The 20,829-nt window shown below is 44.8% G+C and overlaps 1 protein-coding gene across 7 annotated transcripts in view; it reads left to right on the top strand.

Moving 5' to 3' along the window:
- Positions 1-20,829, top strand: part of LOC147426146 (dentin sialophosphoprotein-like protein) — a 64,574-nt gene that overhangs the window by 20,443 nt on the left and 23,302 nt on the right. For 5 of the 7 annotated variants that reach the window (XM_086498491.1, XM_086498492.1, XM_086498495.1 and 2 more), the window contains exons 2-9: positions 8,841-9,064; positions 9,151-9,209; positions 9,286-9,360; positions 9,454-9,773; positions 10,688-10,762; positions 10,862-13,539; positions 13,621-13,698; positions 15,235-15,349. In XM_086498491.1, coding sequence (XP_086354617.1) covers positions 8,841-9,064; positions 9,151-9,209; positions 9,286-9,360; positions 9,454-9,773; positions 10,688-10,762; positions 10,862-13,539; positions 13,621-13,698; positions 15,235-15,349 — 3,624 coding nt within the window. Of the gene's footprint in view, positions 1-8,250; positions 8,617-8,840; positions 9,065-9,150; positions 9,210-9,285; positions 9,361-9,453; positions 9,774-10,687; positions 10,763-10,861; positions 13,540-13,620; positions 13,699-15,234; positions 15,473-20,829 lie in introns of those variants that run through there. The other 2 variants (XM_086498497.1, XM_086498493.1) reach the window with 2 other exon arrangements.

Consider the following 20,829-nt stretch of genomic DNA (forward strand, 5'->3'; position numbering starts at 1 on the left):
AGCTTCTTTTGGAAGATCGCCCTTTGACGAGGAGAGGAACTGGTAGACCAACTCTTGTATGCCTAGGTCGCTCTCAGCCTCATGCTCTAGCTCCAAAGCTACCTTGTTTTCTTCAGCAGCTATATGTAGAGCTCAAGCCTTGGGAACTTGATGCATCTTGCTCTTAGAGTTCAGATTCGTGTCCGCTAGTGGCTCTAGTATGAGGGCTATTTTGTGGCTACAGATTAGGGAGTGCGGGCTATTTTGTGGCTGTGCCCGGCCATATCTAAGGTAGACATACCTTTTCTCGGCGTTGCATTCCATGGTGCAGCCCACTCGGTAGGCTGGCATGAGACGGGACCCCCGTTCCTAGGGTTTCCCGAGGTCAAACTCTCGAGCGTTCTACAATTCTGCTACTAAATATGCATTCCAGGTCAATTTAATTGAGCTTACATATTTATTAGCATTTTCAGGCCATTATCAAGATCGTGGGGTTTCAAGCTAGGTAGGGCAATTCTGGGAATTGCCTGTGTATGCAACTCCCCTCCAAGGGCCCCCTCTACTGCTAGAGAGGTGTTTGCTTTAGAGTGCACAAATACTGATACAAAGGATCTAGATGCTAAGATGATGGGATCTTAAAGCCAAGAAGCAACCAAGGAGACAGAGTCGAGCAACAAACTATCTTGGCTACTTCGGTCGGAAATCTACTTTTGAGAATGCACGAAAGACAAAGAAGCGTGTGCGCTTTGAGGGTGTTTCGAGTTTATCCTCATCCACTTCTGACAGCTCAGACAATTCTTCCTCCTCTGACTCTAGTGATGAGTATATAAAGAACAGGAAAAGAAGAAAGACTCAGATGCACAACCAAAGCAAGAAGAAAGCAAAGAAGAGCAGATTCCACTGGAGATCTTGGAAGTATTCAGACAGTCCGGATGAGGACTCATCTTCCTCTGAAAGTTCAGACTTTGATGAGCAAACGTTTTATACCAAGAGGAAGCATTTTTATAGAGCCAACCAATATGATTTTCTCGAGGATACGGGCAAGAAGCCGGAAGATTTCAAGGAGGGTGGGAAAGCGCTAAAATTTGATACTTTTTCGAGTTTTTGAGATACCCATAAGGCCCTCGCTTTCATCCAACAATTCGACATAGCCTACTCCGGAGGACGCGACTCAGAGCACTCCAAGGTTAGGAGGGCAACATCTTATTTTAAGGGAAACACGCAAACATGGTAGTCTGCCTTACTGTTACAAAGGAATGCACCGACGAAGTGGCTACAGTTCAAGTGGATTTTTACCTCTTTTTGGCTCACTCAAGAGTACGAACGTGATGTGATCACCACTTGGAATCATCTGCGGATGACGAAGGAAGACACATTGGACATTTACTGCTAGAGATTTTGGGATACTTTTCTTTCGGCCTCTTCTTTCAAAAGGATCACCTTTAAGCAGTAGATTGAGTGATTTTGCTATGGTCTACCTAAAGAGATACGGGACTACTGTTTGCTGTAGAAGTTCGAGTCCATACGACCACCTAATGGGGCATGCCAAACAAGGGTTTGCAATGCACGCCGGTACTCTTACGTATCCCACTGATCAGCTCTTGACAGCAAGGTCCGAACAGAATTCGAACAATGGTAACCGAAGAAGAGGAACTCTCTCTCTCTCTCTCTCTCTCTCTCTCTCTCTCTCTCAATTGGATGACTACTGTTAGAGGTTTTGGGAATCTTGGGATACCTTTTTGCTAGTGTCCTTGTTTCGGAGGGTCACTTTGAGGGACCAAATTGAGTGGTTCGACTGTTGTTTGCCAAAAGAGATTCGACAGTATTGTCTGCAATAGAAGTCTGATTCTATTTAGAGACTTATGGGACATGCCAAGCAAGGTTGTGGAATGCATGCCGGCATATTGACTTATCCTACGGACAGGCTAGTGTTCACCTCAACATGGCAAGAGTCTTTCAGTGAAGAGAATGAACCAGGGGAAGTGGATGAAAGTTCATCAGAGGATGAAGGATGGGAATCAGATGGTAGTGCATCCGAGGGTTCCGACTAAGGGAACCAAATGCAAGTTGATAAGAGGATTCCGAAGAAGAAAGGAAATCAGATGATAGTGCATCTGAGGGTTCCGACGAGGCAGCTGATGATTCATCGGAGCATTACGATAATTGAGATTGAAGTGCCGAAGGACAGGGGAGGCGAGCGAGGCTACCAACAAGTCTTAGGGTACAAGAAAATAATATAAAGGTAATTAGCTGGTAGATCAAAGAATTCCAAAGATCTAGATTGAGGTGCCAAGGATAGGGAAGGTCAGCAGGGCTACCATTAGCTCACAGGGCACAAAACAGAAAAAGAGAAAGGTAAGCTAGGTCCACTGGATAATTTGGTCAAGGGTACTTTTTGGCCCTCGATGCAAAGTGGATGGAGGAGAAGATCACAAATTTTCTTCAGAGAGAGCTATACCTTAAAGATTTTGGAATATTAGCAATCTATGCCAAAAGTTATCGATCAACATGTTGAATCTGGTGCGGTGCCGACTGCACAAGAGGGGAGCCACTCCACTCCTTTTGTCATAGATTGCCTAGATTGAATAAAGTCACTAATTTCTCTTTGAGATTTTAGGGATACTAACAGATAGACAATATTTTGTGGAATGACTTTATGAATAGATGTATATTGAATTGGAAATTTCCTTAATTGAACTGAAGACATGTGCTCTTTCATGTGTGTATTGTTAAAGACATGTACAGAAAGATGAAATGTTTGCAACACTTTGTTTGATGAATGATTTGAACTTAGTGCATCTAGACATTTGTTAGAGATCAGCGAGATTTGGATATGCTCGCTAAGTGAATGAGAAGTGAACGAGAACTGAATGAGATTCTAGTGCATCAAGATGTCTATCTGGATAAGATGACTGGATATTGGTGTGAGTGCATCAAGAGTTCCGTAAGGATGAGATGGCTCCACAATGATCTAAGTGCATCAAGAGTTCTGGACGAAATGAGATGGCTAGATTGAATGATTGAAACAGGGTGTTTGAGTGTGAACTACGTGTGTGATTTTATGAATTGCATGCTATGTGGATGGTCATAGGCATGGTTTGCTTGATTGAGATGTGAAAAGAAAGTATATGAATCTGATACTGACAAGATTTAGTAGATCAAGGCATCCGTGAAAAGATGAGGGCGGTCTAGATGTGATTGCTGAATAGATTACAATGATCATGATTTGTATCTGAAACCTTCAACAGAAATGTGACTGATGTCTTTGTAGAAGTGCTAGATTGATGGAGTCTGGTGCATGGTTTCATTGAGTTAGTGTTTACTGAAGAAAGTTTTTGCCCTGTGGTTGTTTTTGCAGGCGTAATGGAGGGCGATAACAATTCTTTCAATAGAGGGGAATGTCACAAAGTGATGATGTGGTGTGTCCAACTGGAAAAGAAATGGTCGATGGACAAGAGAAACTGAATCTAGAAGAACCCTGAAGAAGTTGGGACTGAGGGGCCTAACTAGGGGGTTATGATTTTTACAACTTAACCCACCAACTTACCCAACTTATAGAGCATTGGCCGAGGGGGCCTAAAACCCTAAAAACCAAAAGCTTGATCTCTGGCCCAACTGTTTGTAATCGCGTTGACATGACACGCGGCAGGCTATACGGATTTTCGGATTTTGCGCTGTAGGTGTTGACGTGGCAGGCTGTACGGATTTTCACGTTTTGCGTTGCTGGCAGATTTGGCAATTTTATGTGAGCTTTTGCTAGCAGATACTTTTGGGGTTTAGTGAATTAAGTGCTTTTGGGGCTCTGCTTTTGGGCATCCCTTGTGTGTTTATAAGTACCCCTAGGGTCACTCTTTGGAGAGCATCCGGGTGCAGAGTCTCGGAAAGAGTTGGACCCTCGGGAGTTGCACTTTGCGAGCATAATAATAAAGAACTCTCTCCTCGTTAGATAGATCTTTAAGGTCTCTTGGGATAGTTTTCTATGACGTTAAAATTCTCCTCTCTTCTTCTTATTCTTCCCCTCTCTCTCTCTCTCTCTCTCTCTCTCTCTCTCTCTCTCTCTCTCTCTCTCTCTCTATGATCTCACGGCTCATTAGAGCCAAGGCTTCAGTACCACGCGCCATTATCCGAATAGAGGTAGCTGCCTCCCCACTAGTGGTTGAGGCGCTCACCAGATCTGTCTCCTTCATACACCGCATGTGGGAACTTCCCAGAGACAGATACGCCCGCCTTGCACTCGAGTCCTCTCGACAGTTAGCCATGCAGGGAGATGATATCATGGTTTCAGGCGCAAGGGTTCAACATAGACAGATTTCCCCCGCCTTGCACTCGAGTCCTCTTTGCGAGATCACTAGGCTCATCCGCCAGGACCTGACTCAGCTAGACACCAGGAGAACATGGATATAGTCAGCACAGGAGCTGGGCACGAAGATGGCTTTCTACAGAGAGCATTTTCTCCAGCTTACAGAGGACGGTTTTGTGACGAGGCCCAATTACATGGACACCCACTTGTCTCATGGGATACGATGTGCTATTGGCTAGATATGCACATCTTCACACCAGCTGCGCATCGAGACTGGGAGTTACAGCAGAGTACTAGCAGAGGCCCCCTGTGTGACATGGAGCCTGAGACAGAGTTGCACTACACATGCCACTGCCCCGTCTACTACGAGATACGAGGCCGCTTCCACTGCTTGTTCAGAGAGGGCTTGGACCACTCTCCAAAGTCATGAGGTACGAGATCAGAGATGCTTGGGTTTGTTTCTGCTCGAGCTGCGTAGACACAGAGAGAGCATGATGAGAGGAGAGGCTAGCCAGTCTCAAAGACACATCGCAGACTTCTTTAGAGCAGACATTGGACACCCGGAGGAGCTACTACCACAGCAGAGCTTGTTGTCTCACACCAGAGGCACACTGATCGACCGAGCGACTGAGTTGGAGAGATCGAGACGCCCACGACTGCGGAGGACTACACAGCATCGAGGGAGGCTACATCAGAGGATTCGGATCACTTTGGCCCGACATGCATGACACCCGGTCAGACTGCTGACCATGGAGGAGATTGATGAGATCCGCCAGCGACCGATGCTGGATCTCTTGTGATTTAGCTATCCCAGCTAGCTGCTTAGTTCACACGTACTAGTTTAGGATTCCATAGTATTTTTATTTTGTCATTTTGTCATTTTGTTACTCTTTGACTTTGTATCGGATCCACTCTGGTCTCATAGGTCACTTTGGCCTTTTGAAGATGTTAATATAACATTTCATTTCATTTCATTTCTCTCTCTCTCTCTCTCTCTCTCTCTCTCTTTTTCTATACTTGTACTTCAGACATTGTATTAGATTCACCACTTTGTATCTGATGGTCTCATAGGTCATTTTGGCCTTTTGAAGACGTTAATATATCATTTCATTTCATTTCTCTCTCTCTCTCTCTCTCTCTCTCTCTCTCTCTCTCTCTCTCTCTCATTGAGCTTGGGAGAGCTAGATGCCCACGTCTACGAGGGCCACCATGACATCGACGGAGGCTCCATCAGAGGATCAGGACTATTCTAGCACGACATGGGAGACATCCAGTACGACTATTCATAGAGGTGGACATTGACGATGCTCCTCAACCATCAATGCTATACATTCTCGGACAGCGCCTGATGCCGGGCATTCTCGGACATTGATGATGATGATTTTAGTTTTAGTTTTACTTTATTTCATTTTATTTTCTACTCAGACATTGTATAAGATCCACCAAAATTGTATCAATTTGCTCTCTCTCTCTCTCTCTCTCTCTCTCTCTCTCAAGAAAGCTATTTGTTCTTGTGCGGAAGAATGCTTTGCCATAAAGCATCTCCATGGTATCAACAAAGATAGATCACGCAAAAGGTGGTTTGATAAAGAATGTCAAGATGCTCGAAAGTCCTTGATAAAGCTTGATGCAACTATGGACAAAGACAACTATCAAAGTCATTTGCATACATACAAGGCATTGATTCAAAAGAAGAGAAGAAGATGGGAAGTAAAGCAACAAGAATTTCAAGTCCAAGAAAAGGCACATGCATGTGGAAGATTTTGGAGAAACTTGAGAGGCAAGCGGGTTGAGAATTTTGGTAACTTGAGTCTAGTGGATATGTACACACATTGTAGGCAATTATATGAGCAATCAAATATTGAAAAAATGCCATTTATGGTTCACTCTCATGTATGCCGTCTTTTTTTACTATTGAGGATGTATGCGGTGGGCTTGAAAAGTTGGCCACTCGCAAAGCGGGAGATCTTCAAGGTATTAAGCCGGAGATGATCAAATGGACGGGAGATTTTACCCATGAGTGGATGTGTGATATGTTCAACCTTGCACTTCAACATGGTATGCCTTATGATTGGAGTACTAATTGGGTTAAGCCTTTGCATAAAGGAGGGGATGTAAAGAATGTAAGCAACTACCGGACTATAATGATTGGGTCTCTTATGGCAAAGTTGTTTGGGTGCATAATGGAGATGAAATTGAGTGATTGGGCTGAAGAGAATGACAAGCGTGCAAAGGGACAAGCGGGTTTTCGTCGATGCCATAGCACCATTGATCATCTTGTCACTCTTCGTGTTCTCATGGAGGAAAGTCGGTTGAAAGGCAAGCGATTGTATTGTTGTTTTGTGGACTTTAAGAAAGCCTTTGATATGATTCCACGTAACAATTTGTGGAGAAGGATGGAAGAACTCCAAGTGCCAAGTGAGTTTATGCTTGCGGTTTCTCGAATCTATGAGAAGGTGATTTGTCAATTGCACATGGGAAGAGAAATTTCAGAAATTTTTGTAAGCACTATTGGGGTTAAACAAGGATGTCCATTGTCACCAACTCTCTTTGGTCTATGCATCGATCAATTGGAACAAATGGTACTTGACTTTATGCAAGAAGAAGGCATTGAAGAGGTCACTATTTGCAATGCGGTAATCATGCTTTTGTTGTATGCGGATGATGTAGTGCTTCTAGCACACACTTTAGAAGATGCACAAAAGCTTATGGTTGTCCTTGAGAACTTTTGCTTGCATAGTGGGCTGATTGTAAATGAATCCAAAACAAAGGTTATGCTTGTGAAAACCAACCATAAGGAGAAGCCATGCATTGTGTACAACAACGAGACACTTGAAGTTGTTGAGAGCTTTAAGTACCTTGGCCTTGAGGTTCCATCCAATCACAAGTGGCATGAATGTGCTATGCGTCGTTTGGAAGCGGGAAAGAGAGCATATTATGCATTTGAGAACATGTGTAATGCAGGAAACATCAAGTGTTGGGTTCTCAAGAAGTATCTTTTTGATGCATTGGTGACACCGGTTCTTCTTTATGGAGTTGAAGTGTGGGGCGGGAGCATCTCAACGTCTACTTGGAAAGAGTTTGAGAATGTCCAAAAGCGTTTTCTTACAAACTTTCTCCAAGTTAAGACACAAACACCATATATGCTCCTACTTCTTGAGTCGGGATCTCTTCCAATTGAGGTTATGGGCATGGAAAGGGTTGTGGAGTACATGATAAAGATGCGTCAAAACCCCTCACATCGACTTCCTACAATTGCATGGGAAGCAAGCAAAAAAGTTCAAAAGACGCATAAAAGCAAGATCTTGAGCACAGGATGGATGCAAGACATAAAGAAGTGGTTTGGGAGATGGGATGCATTACACTTGCTACATGATGCTTCAATTGACTCTCAAGTGAATGAAGCTTTTCTACAACGCCAATGTATTACGGCTTGGGAGAAATCCGGTGGGTCACGCTTCATACATTACACCACCTATATTGCCCCCAACTACAAAACCATGTTCTTCGCTGAGAGAGGAAACTGTACTCACACTTACATGCTTGAGCCTATTCCCTTGTCCGCGATATGCACTATCGCAGCAATTCGGCTTAGCTCCCATTTCCTTCGATGCGAGATAGGGCGTTGGGGAAATGGAGAAGAGTCAAATCGATTGTGCACATTATGCTCACTGCAAGTTCAAGAGTCTGAGTACCACACACTACTAGAGTGCTCAGCTTTTGATCACATCCGAACTTGCTTCTCTCACATTTTCAGCCATAACTTAGACCTACACACTTTCCTCTCCCAGCCAAAGTGTGGGCTCTCCATTGCGACTCTCATCACTACAATTTTGGAGCATCGAGAGTCACTCATCAGCCATACACATACTACATCACATGTAACTTTGGTCCCATAGGTCATATTTGACCTCCGAGGACGATAATAAAATCTATCTCTCTCTCTCTCTCTCTCTCTCTCTCTCTCTCTCTCTCTCTCTCTCTCGTGTTCTCTCCCCATTGCTCTACGCTTCGGCATCGTCGACTTTGATAGTCCGGACTCCGTACGCATGCCACGCCAAGAGATTTGCAGTTCTCCTTTTTTTAAAGGGTTTTAGGCCCGTTGGCCAAGTTCTTCAGAGTTCGTAGGGATTAGGGATCAAAAACCTAATCCCTTGTGTCTTGCCACGTCACTAACTTGCGACACGCTATCAGCTGGAAGTCGGCAAGTGAGTCAAGAGGCCAAGTGCCTTGGCATTTTGTGCATGCAACCTGGATGCGAGGGTACATGATCATCCTGGCTGGAGCCTGGAGCCTGGAGCTGTGAGAGAAGAGCTTTTCTACCAGCTGCTGGCCAGGTAATCTGGTCATGTGATCGCATAGTGATAGAAAGTTCTTTAGTATCTTTTTCTAGCTTTTGTTGTTTATGCTGGCTTGATAAATGCATTTCAAAGTTGGATTTGGTGTACATTCCACAAGCAGCAGTTGCATCTGTTGCACATTTTCAATCAATGAGAAAGGTGGTTTTCTATTCATAACTTTTCAGATACTTCTATCTATTTTCTTTTGTATTCACTTGCAGGTAATACAAGTAGGCTCCAAAAGTTTCAAGTTTTCATCTGCTCCGGAACCTGGGGACCTATGTGACATCTACGAGCAAAAACAAGGGGAGTCTGGAGAAGCTGTTCTTGTTGAGTCTGGATCTGCATGGCGAAAGTTGTCTGTGCAGCGAATTTTAAGTGCCACTGAGAAGGACCGAGTTAAGAAAAGGACAGCTGAAGCAGAACATCGACAGAAACAGCGCAAGTTGTTCTTGGTTTCTTATCTTTGTGCTTTTAAGCATAGATTATATGCAGGCTTGTTATGACCAATTGGAAGCTAAATTTATGTAGGTCTATTCTGGTGGATCCAAGCACACAAATGATCATTCCACAAGCTGGCACAGCAGACGGTAAGTACTCTCTAAACTGGCTGTTTTGAAAGCTTCTCCTGCACATCCTTGATCAGTTAATGCTTTGTTTTGGCAGCCAACGGCCGAAAACCTGCACCCAAAGTGTCCAAAGAACCACCCCCCAAAAAGCGGAGGGTTACCGCGAGCCCAAGTAAGGATTGTTTGACAAGTTATAAATTATATAATGCTAAGTCTGTGTCTGCTCTTTCTCTCATCATGATTGAATGATTTATTTGGATATCAGCCAAACCAAGACCTCAGATCACTACTGTCCCTGGAAATCGTCAGTTTGCTTCCCCAGCTTCTCCCTCTTTCGATCCTCCTGTCGCAAGTGTGAGGGGAAATCAAATGAACCAAATGAGTGACTCCCATCTTTCCAAGGGACGTGCTGGATCTGAGAGGGTGGTGGGTCCCTCACCTTCTATACCGAAAGAAAAGCCTAGAACTTCTGCTGCATCTGCTGTTCCTGAGACTGCAAAGAGTGGTTCTGCTACCAATTTAACAGATCTTCGCAATTTTCTGATTGGTCTTCTGCAAGAGAATCCAAAAGGAGTCTCTATTAAAGTAAGTTTTTCTTCTCTTTGACTGCTGCAGAGGAAGATTTTGGAGGTCCAAAACATGTGTCAAAAGATTATTTTTCTCTATTTTCTTTCCATCCCATGTAACAAGCTTCTTTTCGTACTAAATTATTTAAGTTTACTCTTTTAGAAGAATTCACTCACCTTGAGGACTTGGGCTTTTTGAAGAGCGTGTTTGTTGTCTTTAACAAGCTCTGTTGATCCCTAATGATGTTTAAGCTCTGTTGATTCCTAATGATGTTTAAGCTTCTTTACGTACTAAACAGTTGAAGATTAACTCTCTTAGAAGATTGCACCTGCCTGGAGGAAACTTTGTTATTTTTAACAAGCTCTTCTACTCCTAGCTACCTAGAACTCCCTGAAACTCCGTATTTTTTCTTGTTTCCCCATTTCAGTTTCTGTTCTTGTTTTCATTTCCGTTGCCACTCCCCTCACTCCCTATAGTTACTGGAAACTCCCAAAAACTTTAAATTTTCTTTGTTTTTGTTTTTGTTCCCATTTCCGCCATTGTTCCTGTTTCCTTGTTTCCCATACATTCACATAGGAACAAGAGCCCGTAAGGCCATCAAAGACAGAAACGGCTTGCTCTTTTCACTGAGATGGTTTAGAAAAGGCCTTTTGTAGGTATATTTTGTATCCAATGTTTGGAACTTTCTGAAGAAATGGCAGAACGCAAACAAGAAACGTGCGAATTTGGAAACTCTGTTTCCGATACAATAAACTCCGGAACCGAGTTTCCTTGTAACTGTGTTCCCATAACTATGCTTCTAGTTTGACAAAAGGAGAAAAGGAAGGAAGCTAGTTCATTCTATCTTTAATGATGCACACCTTTGCTCAATTGCAATGGTTTCGACTCTTATAGTGTACGTATGTGACTTGTTTCTCCTCATGGTGGTTCAGGCGATTGAGAAGGCAGTGGCAGAAAGTCTTTCTGGAGTTGCAGATAAAAGGGCGCTTGATAAAGTGATGAAGTCGGTGAGTGGTTTGTGTCAAGAGTTGTTTACCCCATCAATGTCAGTGTTTTAATCTTAACATCTGTTCTGCTCATCTGTATCTAATATTAAACTTGAACAGATAGCATCATTCCATGCACCTGGAAAATATCTCTTGAATGCTGGAGTGGAGAAAGGAAGCTATCTTGAGCCAGTGCCACCCACAAGCTCTGGAAGGGCTCAAGAAGCTGTGAGGCCTACCACACACGAGGCCGATCCTTTAAATGGTATTGTAGAGAAAGAAGCTGCTAAGGACAAGGAAGAGCCTTCATCGTACGACAGGCCGTTAAGTGTTGTTTCTCATTATGATATCAAAGAAGCTTCTCCAAAACACAAAGGAAATTCAAATGTCAGCAATGAAGACTTAACCAAGCAGGAAGCAGCTCATGCAACAAAGGATCCAAGTAATGCAGGTAGTGAGTCCAGCAGCTCTAGTGGAAGTGGCAGTGGAAGTGATAGTGATTCTGATAGCAGTGGTAGTGGTAGTGGCACTGACAGTGGAAGTGGAAGTGGAAGTGGGAGTGATAGTGATTCTAGTAGCAGTAGCAGTGCAGCAAGCATGGATGAAGACGTGGATATTATGAGCGATGATGATGTTGAAAAGGGGAAGTTGGATGCTAAACAGAAGGTGAAAGGGAGAGAGTCTAAGCCACTGACAAAGGAGGATATTAGAACTCATGAAAATAATATACTTGAAGAGGGCCGCAATTTCAATCAGGATAATCCAGTGGCAACCTTGGATCAAGCAAACGCTACCAGGCCAGACACGTTGGCTAAAGCGTCAGACAACATTATTGAGGCTGTGTTTGGAACAGATGAACCAAACAATTTTGGAGAAGATTCAGGAGAGCATACCAGAGGTGAATACTCCAGACAAGAAAAAGCAGCAAAATCACAGTATGGGGAAAGAAAAGCTCCTGCAAAAGCTCATATTAGTAAAGACTCCAGAGATAGATGCAATTTTGAGGAGCCTCAGGAAAACTCTGCTCAAGATAACAAGGCTTTAGGAATAGAAGAGAAATTAGATATCCTTGTAGAGAAGATATCTGAGGCAAATATGGAGGTTGGCGGGGGCAACAGAGGAGGTTTATTTAGTTCTCAGCAAGAACATCATAAGCCACTTCTGAAATCAGGTGGCCCTGGTCCTGGCAAAGACAATGACAAGAGAAGAGCTGATACTGAGTATATAGGCTCTTCAAATTTGGATAGAAAAGAACGTGGTGCTTATCCTTCTAGTGATGGAAGGTCAGCATTGAAGAATCGCAGTTTAGAGGTGCATAGCTCGCTTCATGAAGGTTCACCTATGGACATGGAAGAGCGCTTGCAGAACATAGCTTCATCTGAAAGGCTTTCTCAAGCAGGTGCTGAAGCGAGAAAGACTGGCTCAAAGAAATCGGCTACGAAAGAAACTCGTGAGAGATTTGAGAGGGCAAAGGCCCCTGAAGTAGTGAAAGGAAGGAGTCCAAGCAACGTGGCGCGCTCGACTCAAGGATCTTCTAATGCTTTTGAAGCTGCTTGGAAGCTGGATGATGAGAGGATTGGCAGACTCTCTGATAGAGGGGGCGCAGAGACATCTGATTTTCTGGAGATGAAACAGAGGAAAGGTAAGGTTCTGGAGGACAACATGGTGGATGCAACAAAAACTGGTGACATTTCTGGGAGACAGAGCCGTGACTTTGAAACACAGCATTTGCAGCAGAAGGATGTTGCTGCTCCAAGCAAAGGCAGCGCGCATCGTGTCTCCAGGGACTCGAATCATCTCAGTGGTGCGCATGATAGAGACTCACCACATTTGCACAAGTCCAAGGTAACGAAACATAGCAGACAAAAAGGCGAGTCACTGGATAGGGCTGGACTGGTTGTAGAGCTGGCGGAAAGGCCAATAGAAGATTCAGATTCTACAAGAAGAGGGAAGGATGTGTATGGAAAGGGTGCCCTTAAAGAAGCAGAGCCAGGTGGAAGACTTTCTAGTGTAGAACCTTCCAATGTAGTAGCTAAGGAGACAGCACGTTTTGGAGAGAGTGGCCAAAGTCATGGGCGAAGTAATGTACGAGAGAACTGCAGGACAGTTTCACAACCAGCTGAATTGAGAGATCCACCGTTTGAAAATGGCACATTAGACTCAAGGAAGTGGCTCACTCCTATGGAGGACTCCAGGAGTAAGGCAACCTCCAGTACCATAAATAGACTGCCTTATAAAGGAAGTTCGAGTCCAGATCAGGACGACTTGCAACCTCTAGATAGAAGGGCTCTAGAACTGCCAAAGCTATCCCCTGTTAGAACTTTTGACGATTCCAGGTACCATGCGTATGACTCGAGGAGTGCAAAGAGGAGACATGAAGAGAGTGAAAATACAGAGATGGAAAGATCAAAGAGAAGGGGAGGTGCAGGTCAAGTCAAGCAGCCACACCACAAAGAGGAATGGTTTCAAGGAGGTCCAGTCAAGAAAAATCACATAGAGAAGGGGAGGTTTAGTGCTTCTGATTCTCAAGAATATGCTGGGACCAGCAAGTTCTCTGCACTGGAAAACAGTGTTAGGTCGGACGAGGAGCTGGATGAATCGTATAGACAGCAAAGGGCAAGCCATACGCGTGCTGCATCCAGTGACCTGCGCAGGGACAATCTCAAAGCCGGAGATTCCTTGGATAATTCCAAGAGACTATCTCCTCATTCTGCAGATGAGATAGACGGATCTGAGTTTTTTGCGCCTTACGAGAAAAAGGAGGCAGATCTGCGAGGATTAATCAATACGTTCCACGAGTAAGTGTTTTTGGATTTGAGAAGGTTTTTAACTGTGACAACTTAGCCGTACGCAAATGACACGTTTTTTCTCTCTCTCAGGTACAAGGAGTATTGCAAGGAGTACCGCGAAAAGTACCCTGTATATATTAAACTCAATGGAGTTATTGAACATAATAAGTAAGCTCTACCTGGATTTTGGCTTTATATTTTTGAAGGATTGTCATTTTTGTGATGTTTATAGAGCCACTTTGGGTAGCATGCTATAGGTAACATTATTCAATGCATTTTCAGATCAAAGAAATACAGAGCAAGTTCAATTGACTACAAGATGTTATAATAAGGCTAATTTTCCCCTAGCTTGATTTTTTCTCTTGCTTCAGGGACTTCAGAAGCATGACTACTTATGCTGTATTGCTGATTCTACTTTGAGCACTTTGTCTACGTGCTCGTTCATTGCCAGTGCCCTGCCCAACCGGCAGGAAACAGCTGTCGTTTAGCCTTTCAAGGCAGGCCTCAAGGCCATTTGTGGTCTTCCATGAAAAGTAGACATTATTGTTTAGTGTCGAAGCATGGCTTCTAGGAGTAAGCATGGCCATGCTGGGTGCTTGCCTGAGCTTAGCAGAAGGTTGTGGTTGGCAGCAACAGTTTACAATGATTAGTTGCAGGGATTGGGGCCTGTAGTCACAAGAGTTTTCTTACCTTTGATTGGTATGTAGGTTTTTGAGAGCTAAGAAAGGGCTGCCAGAAACAAATTTGAGTCAAATCGCTTAATGAAGCATCATTCAGAAACAATATGATCACTTGATCAGTGAGATTGGCTTGATACTTCACACACAATTTTATGCCTTCACTACACTTACCTAAACGCAAACACATTTCAACCTTTAGTACCCCAATGTATCGCTCTTCTTTCTAGCCACTGTTGTGCTGCAAAACTAAACAACTACTACAAAGAAGTAACTTGGGAGTAACGCAACCACATTTTTTTAGTGATAAATCCCTTGACTGACAACCTTGGCTTGTAAAACTTCTGTCACTAGATATTTGGAGAATTTCGTTCGACAACTCTAAACTTAGAATATCAATACATAAATTCTGTATGAGCATTGACCCAGGAAACCTCAACCTGCTTATTGCTTAATGTATTGGGAAGGAAACCTCAACTTGCTTGTTGTTTAAGATTTTATGATTAGCCATTCCTTGCACCACGAGGACACTTTGCAGTAGCCCATCTCAAAATCTCGCAAGAACATATAGGTTTCATGGTGCTAGACTGTGGAAAAGCTCGAGATTTACAACAGGTAGAACATGCTGAAGAGCTCTGAAGATTAGTAACCTCAGAAACGTTTTGCTTTTGAAGGCTTCATGTGTACAAGTTCTAGAAAATGCAGCTGGTCTGGACCTTGATAGAAAGTTCTTGTTTTAGATGGCTTTTAGAAGGCTTTACATTATGTAGCACATGATCAGGGCCTTGATAACTTGAGTAATCTAGTCCTGGGTACAAAATGATTTGTTTAAGCGCTCACACATCAGTTATCCAAGCTGTCTTCTGACAAGTTCTCAACTGTTTTAGACTCTGCTGTGTTGTTAACCTAGATGTTCTAAGCCACTGTGTTTTGAAAATCACATAAAAAATGCTTTTAAAAGTATTTCTTTTTCCTGTTTGCTGTGATGTTTCTGTAAACACTCTCTCATAAACGTGTTATTTTGCAGGAAGCCTTTTGAATCTCTCAGGAAGGACATGGAGCGGGCTAGATGTAAGGATGATGAGAAGAAGATTGCTCACACCTGTGCAAAAGTAAGGCGAGAATATGCTCTGCACCACAAGGTAAAAAGCAGTGCTGTAGTCAGGTTTAGCCACATTAGAAACGAAATAGCAATTCTCATTTTGAGCAGCCCAATTTTTTCTCATCATCTTTCTTTTCTCAATTTTTAACTTTTTTTTTTTGTGTGTGTGTGTGGTACACACACACACATAGGTGCATGCATGTGTACATGTGTGTTCTCCTAAGCATATGCACACTCGTATGTTTTAGGTGTTGGTATTTGTGTGTTCTCCCATGTCCTCTCCTGGGTCTGCGTGTCCCCGTCTATGTATTTTTGGCCTACGTAAGGCCTTAGTAAATTTGGTGCTCTCTTGGGAGTAACTGTGGACCATTGGATTAAGCTTGTCGACTAGTGCTACATGGCAAAGTTAATGATAAAACCTTTTTTCTCTGTTTTTTGTGTTTAAGGGAGCATTAACTAGGCATCATCTTATGTAGGCCATTGTGTCTACATAGAGGCAATGTGGCCCAAAAGCATGACCGTCAAAAGCATAGCTGCTAAAAATGCTTGCTGCCACGTCTCAGGCCGCGATTTATGATGGACTCTGCATGTCCATACAGTCAGCCATATCATCACGTTGGGCTCTCTCTCTCTCTCTCTCTCTCTCTCTCTCTCTCTCTCTCTCTCTCAGCGGACTCTTGGAGGCCAGACGCCAGATGAAGACACTCACACGCCGAAAGCAGCGAGCTTTCGAGGAGGCACAAGAGCTAGAGCTATACCATCTATTCATGAGTATGAACAGTGCCACAGCATGGCACACCCTCCCGGATCTATGACCGACTACCCCCGTTGAGGATCCACAGGTATAGCACGACTATGCAGAGAAGCTTTATGAAGTACCGAACCAGCCTCCGATTCCACCACCTCCTGGGCCTTGACCCATGAGCTCCTCCTGCTGCACAACGGAGATGGTCAAGAAGGCCATCCACCGACTACAACACCGCCGATCATTAGATCATATAGGTGTACAGAGTGAGCACCTCATTTATGCAGCTGCCACTATAGCCCCCTTGATCGCACATGCATTCAACCGGGCTATAGGGGAGGGCTCCCCAGAGGAGTGGACTAGACACACCATTGTGCCGATCCACAAGTCTAGAGACACCCTGGACCCAGGGGATTACAGGACTATCATTATTGGCCATACAATGGAAAAACTATATGGAGCAGTTCTTGAGGCTGAGCTTAGTTCTTACGGGGAGGCCGAGGGCTTACGGGCTCCTGGTAGGCAGGGTTCAGGTAGACCTTCTCTACTATCGACCACATCTTCGCGCTGCCTCATTGATGGGGCAAAGGTGCGGAAGAAGAGGCGTTATTCAACGACTCTAGAGTCCAGGGATACCTTCGGAGATGATATGGGCCATCTATGCTCTCTATGAGAGAGTGACTGGGAGAGTCTGCTGCCCAGGCGGTATGTCAGAGTCTATTGCTAGCACCATTGGTGTTAAGCAAGGATGCCCCCTCTCCCCAACCATCTTCGGACTCTACATCGGCGAGGTCTCCGACTACATCCTACGAGCGGCAGGGGTAGGAGGTACCACAGTCCACATTATGCTATATGCTGATGACACTGTCACCACAGGACCTACAGAGCCATCTGAGAGCTTTGGATGAGTTTTGTAATGACAGGGGATTCACAGTGAATCTTGGGAAAACCAAGATCATGTCTTCCACATCTCCAGAGCAGTTTGACGAGCAGCTACATTTACAGCAGCTGGAGGACCAATAGAGGTGGTCACCTCCTACATCTACCTGGGAGTCACATTCACCAGCAAAGAGGGGCCTTCTCCATGGCACAAGCTGCCACTGATAGACTTACCAGAGGATATGCAACATTGGCTATGCTAGAGCAGAGATGCCATCAGGCTTTTAGGAACCCCGAGTGAAGGGGTGGTTATTCGACACATTAGTCACTCCAGCCCTGATGTATGCAACAAAAGTGTGGGCACCCAGATTGGCAGATAGCCAATGGGCACATATTGAGACTTGTAGCATAACCGCGAAATGTTTCAAGGCGGAAACGTTTCACCACGAAACATTTCAATCCAAAGTAAGAGCACAGTGAGACGTGTCTCGTGTGAGACCGAAACGTGCGTTTAGCGACTTTGAAACTAAGACTGTGGTAACTTGTTGTTAGTGGAGGCACTCTTCGAGACGGTCTGCTTCATTTAGAGAGTGAGAGAGCTCCCGATTGATAGACTCACAAGATGAGCATTTGTGTCAGCTATACAGATATCAGAAGCTGGATAGGATAGAGCATGGTACACACAGATTAGAGCATGGTTTGGAGCACATGGCCTGACGTGGAGAATTTTCCACCTTTCCAGTACGACCTCGATTCCCCCCAGCTCCATCTCTCACGTAGTGAGAGAAACATTGTGATCCAACAGGACCTCTGGCAGCTCTATATCAGACAGACTTGGATCACATCTCCCTTGCAGTGGAAGATGTCACACTACAGAGACCATTTTCTTACCATACTGGAGGATGGGTTCATACACCAACCACACTATATGGACACCTACATGCCACAACACACGGGTGGCAATCGGTCAGCTCAGAGTGTCATCACACAGACTAGAGATCGAGGTGGGGCGAGCTCATGACGTTTCTAGGGAGGAGAGAGTGTGTAGAGTATGCAGAGAGGAAGTGGAGAGCGAGGAGCATTTTGTTTGTAGATGCAAATCTTATGCGGATATTAGAGACCGATACGAGCCCCTATTCAGAGGATAGCCTACCTTCCGAGATATCATGCACTCTTGAGATTAGAGACAACTGGGGTACTACTTGCTAGAGATACAAAAGCACATGCACACACTTGTGCAGCCAGAGAACCTTGGGAGGGGAGGGAGAGAGTCACAACTTACAAATTTATTTTAGAGAGCTACACCCCTATCCCTTCCACTACCAGACCCACTGAGGGGAGTGACCCTTCAGTAGGTTGAGGCGAGCCGGGCCAGACGATGCCCGCGGGCTACTAGGGCCAGGCCCCACGACTCCACCGCAGACAGATCGAGGAGATCCGGACTCGAGCACATCAAGCTGTTGAGGAGAGACAAGCCCAAATGATGGCTCGCCGCTCACCCCGAGGCATTCATTAGGGCAGCCCCTACTTCCGACCCTCCCATGTACTACATTTTACACCTTCCCCCATTAGCACAGGATGGAGCTAATTAGATTGACACATTTGCATGGTTGTACTACCCTCAGCATATAGACATGCACATATCCCTAGTACTAGAGCTCCACCCATCCCCATAGATCTCATCACCCACCAAACATCCTTCTCTCTTTTATTTTGTACGAGTCTGAACTATTTTGTCTTTTCCGATAGACAGAGGACTTACACACATGTATACTTGCTTTGTTAAAAATCTCTCTCTCTCTCTCTCTCTCTCTCTCTCTCTCTCTCTCTCTCTCTCTTCAAGGAAGAGTTGCACCCTCGTTCATATTTTTGGAGAGATGAGCATGCTAGATATATGTGGGTCAAGGTGAGAGTAGAGACAGGTGGGCCACTTTATATTGCAATATGCCACTTCCCCCATGATGTTAGCCAATGGGCACAGAGACCACATATCTATATGATTTCTCGCCTGTTTCGAGGCAAGCACACAGTACACCGGACATCATCAGGGCAGAGCTTGCCACCCCCCCCCCCCCCCCCCCCCCCCCCCCCCCCCCCCCCCCCTCCCATGGTAGTGGAGGCACTCTTCCAGACGGTTTGCTTCATACAGAGAGTGAGAGAGCTCCCAATCGATAGACTCACAAGACGAGCATTTGAGTCAGCTGTACAGATATCAGAAGCTCGATACGATAGAGCATGGTACACACATGGTTTGGAGCACACGGCCTTGACGTGGAGAATTTGCCACCTTTCCAGTACGACGTCGACTTCCCCCAGCTCCAGTGAGAGAAACATAGTGACCCGACAGGACCTCTTGCAAGTCTATATCAGACAGACTTGGATCACATCTCCCCTCCAGCGGAATATGTGACTCTTTAGTAGGTTGACGCGAGTCGAGGGCCATACGACGCCCGCGGGCTGCCAGGGCCAGGCCCCACAACTCCACCGCAGACAAATCGAGGAGATCCGGACTCAAGCACATCGAGCTGTTGAGGAGAGACAAGCCCAGATGATGGCTCCCTGCTCACCCCGAGGCATTCATTAGGGTAGCCCTTGCTCCCGACCCTCCCATGTACTACATTTTACACCCTCCCCCATTAGCACAGGATGGAGCTAACTAGATTGACGCATTTAGATGGTTGTACTACCCTCAGCATATAGACATGCACATATCCTTGTACTAGAGCTCCACCCATCCCCATAGATCTCATCACCCACCAAACGTCCTTCTCTCTTTTATTTTGTACGAGTCTGAACTATTTTGTCTTTTCCGATAGACAGAGGACTTACACACATGTATACTTGCTTTGTTAAAAATCTCTCTCTCTCTCTCTCTCTCTCTCTCTCTCTCTCTCTCTCTCTCTCTCTCTCTTCAAGGAAGAGTTGCACCCTCTCGTTCATATTTTTGGAGAGATGAGCATGCTAGATATATGTGGGTCAAGGTGAGAGCAGAGACAGGTGGGCCACTTTATATTGCAATATGCCACTTCCCCGATGATTTTAGATAAGGACATACGGGAGTTCTCTAGGGATGGGGATGTCATCCTCCAAGGGGACTTTAATGCCAGGAGGGCCATTCTCAAACAACCTTCTATGATAGCTCAGAGGAAATGTTGAGAAGGCTGGATGCCAGTAATTTGGGATTGGCCAGGTTAACAAACTTGGACACCCCAAGTCTAGATTCTACCGCGACACAGCAGAGATTCACTTTAAAACAGTTCAGAAAAGACGACACGGCCCGCCATAGTTCCGTGCAAAGAGGTATTGGCACCAAAGACCGGCACCCCTTTCGGTATTTCTTTTTATATCAGTATGTGTGCAAAGAACAAGGGAGTCTACGGGAACTCACACTCAGACTCTGCGTCCAGATGCTCTGAGTAATGAGGCCCCCACAAACTAATTTATTGTAACAAGGGATGCCCAAAAGCAGAGCCCCAAAATCTCAAACTCCAAATGTCATGTGCACATCTAATCCTATGTGTATGTGGACAAGCTACTTCATGACATGGGTTCAGTTCAATTAGCTTAGGAAGTGTTCTGGCACTTTTGTGAGTCTGTTCGCAGACCGTGCATGTCCAGGCACTTAGAGTAGATGCATATCCATCATGAGCATTTTAGAGTGCGCAGAACCTATTTTCCCTATTTTAGCCATTTTTCACTTATTATTAATAAGTGACTTTGTTGGGAAACTGGGTAGGGCAAATTTGCTAAGTTAATATAAAAGAAAACTGGTAGTCACTCAGTAGAGCAGAAGAAGCAAAGAGAGCACAGGCAACCTTTTGCAGCAGGCCCTCTAGCAACCTTCTCAAGCAAGAACCCCCTGCAAGCCCTGGCGTTTTTCAGCAATTACAGCAGTT

Source organism: Adiantum capillus-veneris, chromosome 24 (assembly GCF_014529385.1).
Source record: "Adiantum capillus-veneris isolate H3 chromosome 24, ASM1452938v2, whole genome shotgun sequence".
Lineage (NCBI taxonomy): Eukaryota > Viridiplantae > Streptophyta > Polypodiopsida > Polypodiales > Pteridaceae > Adiantum > Adiantum capillus-veneris.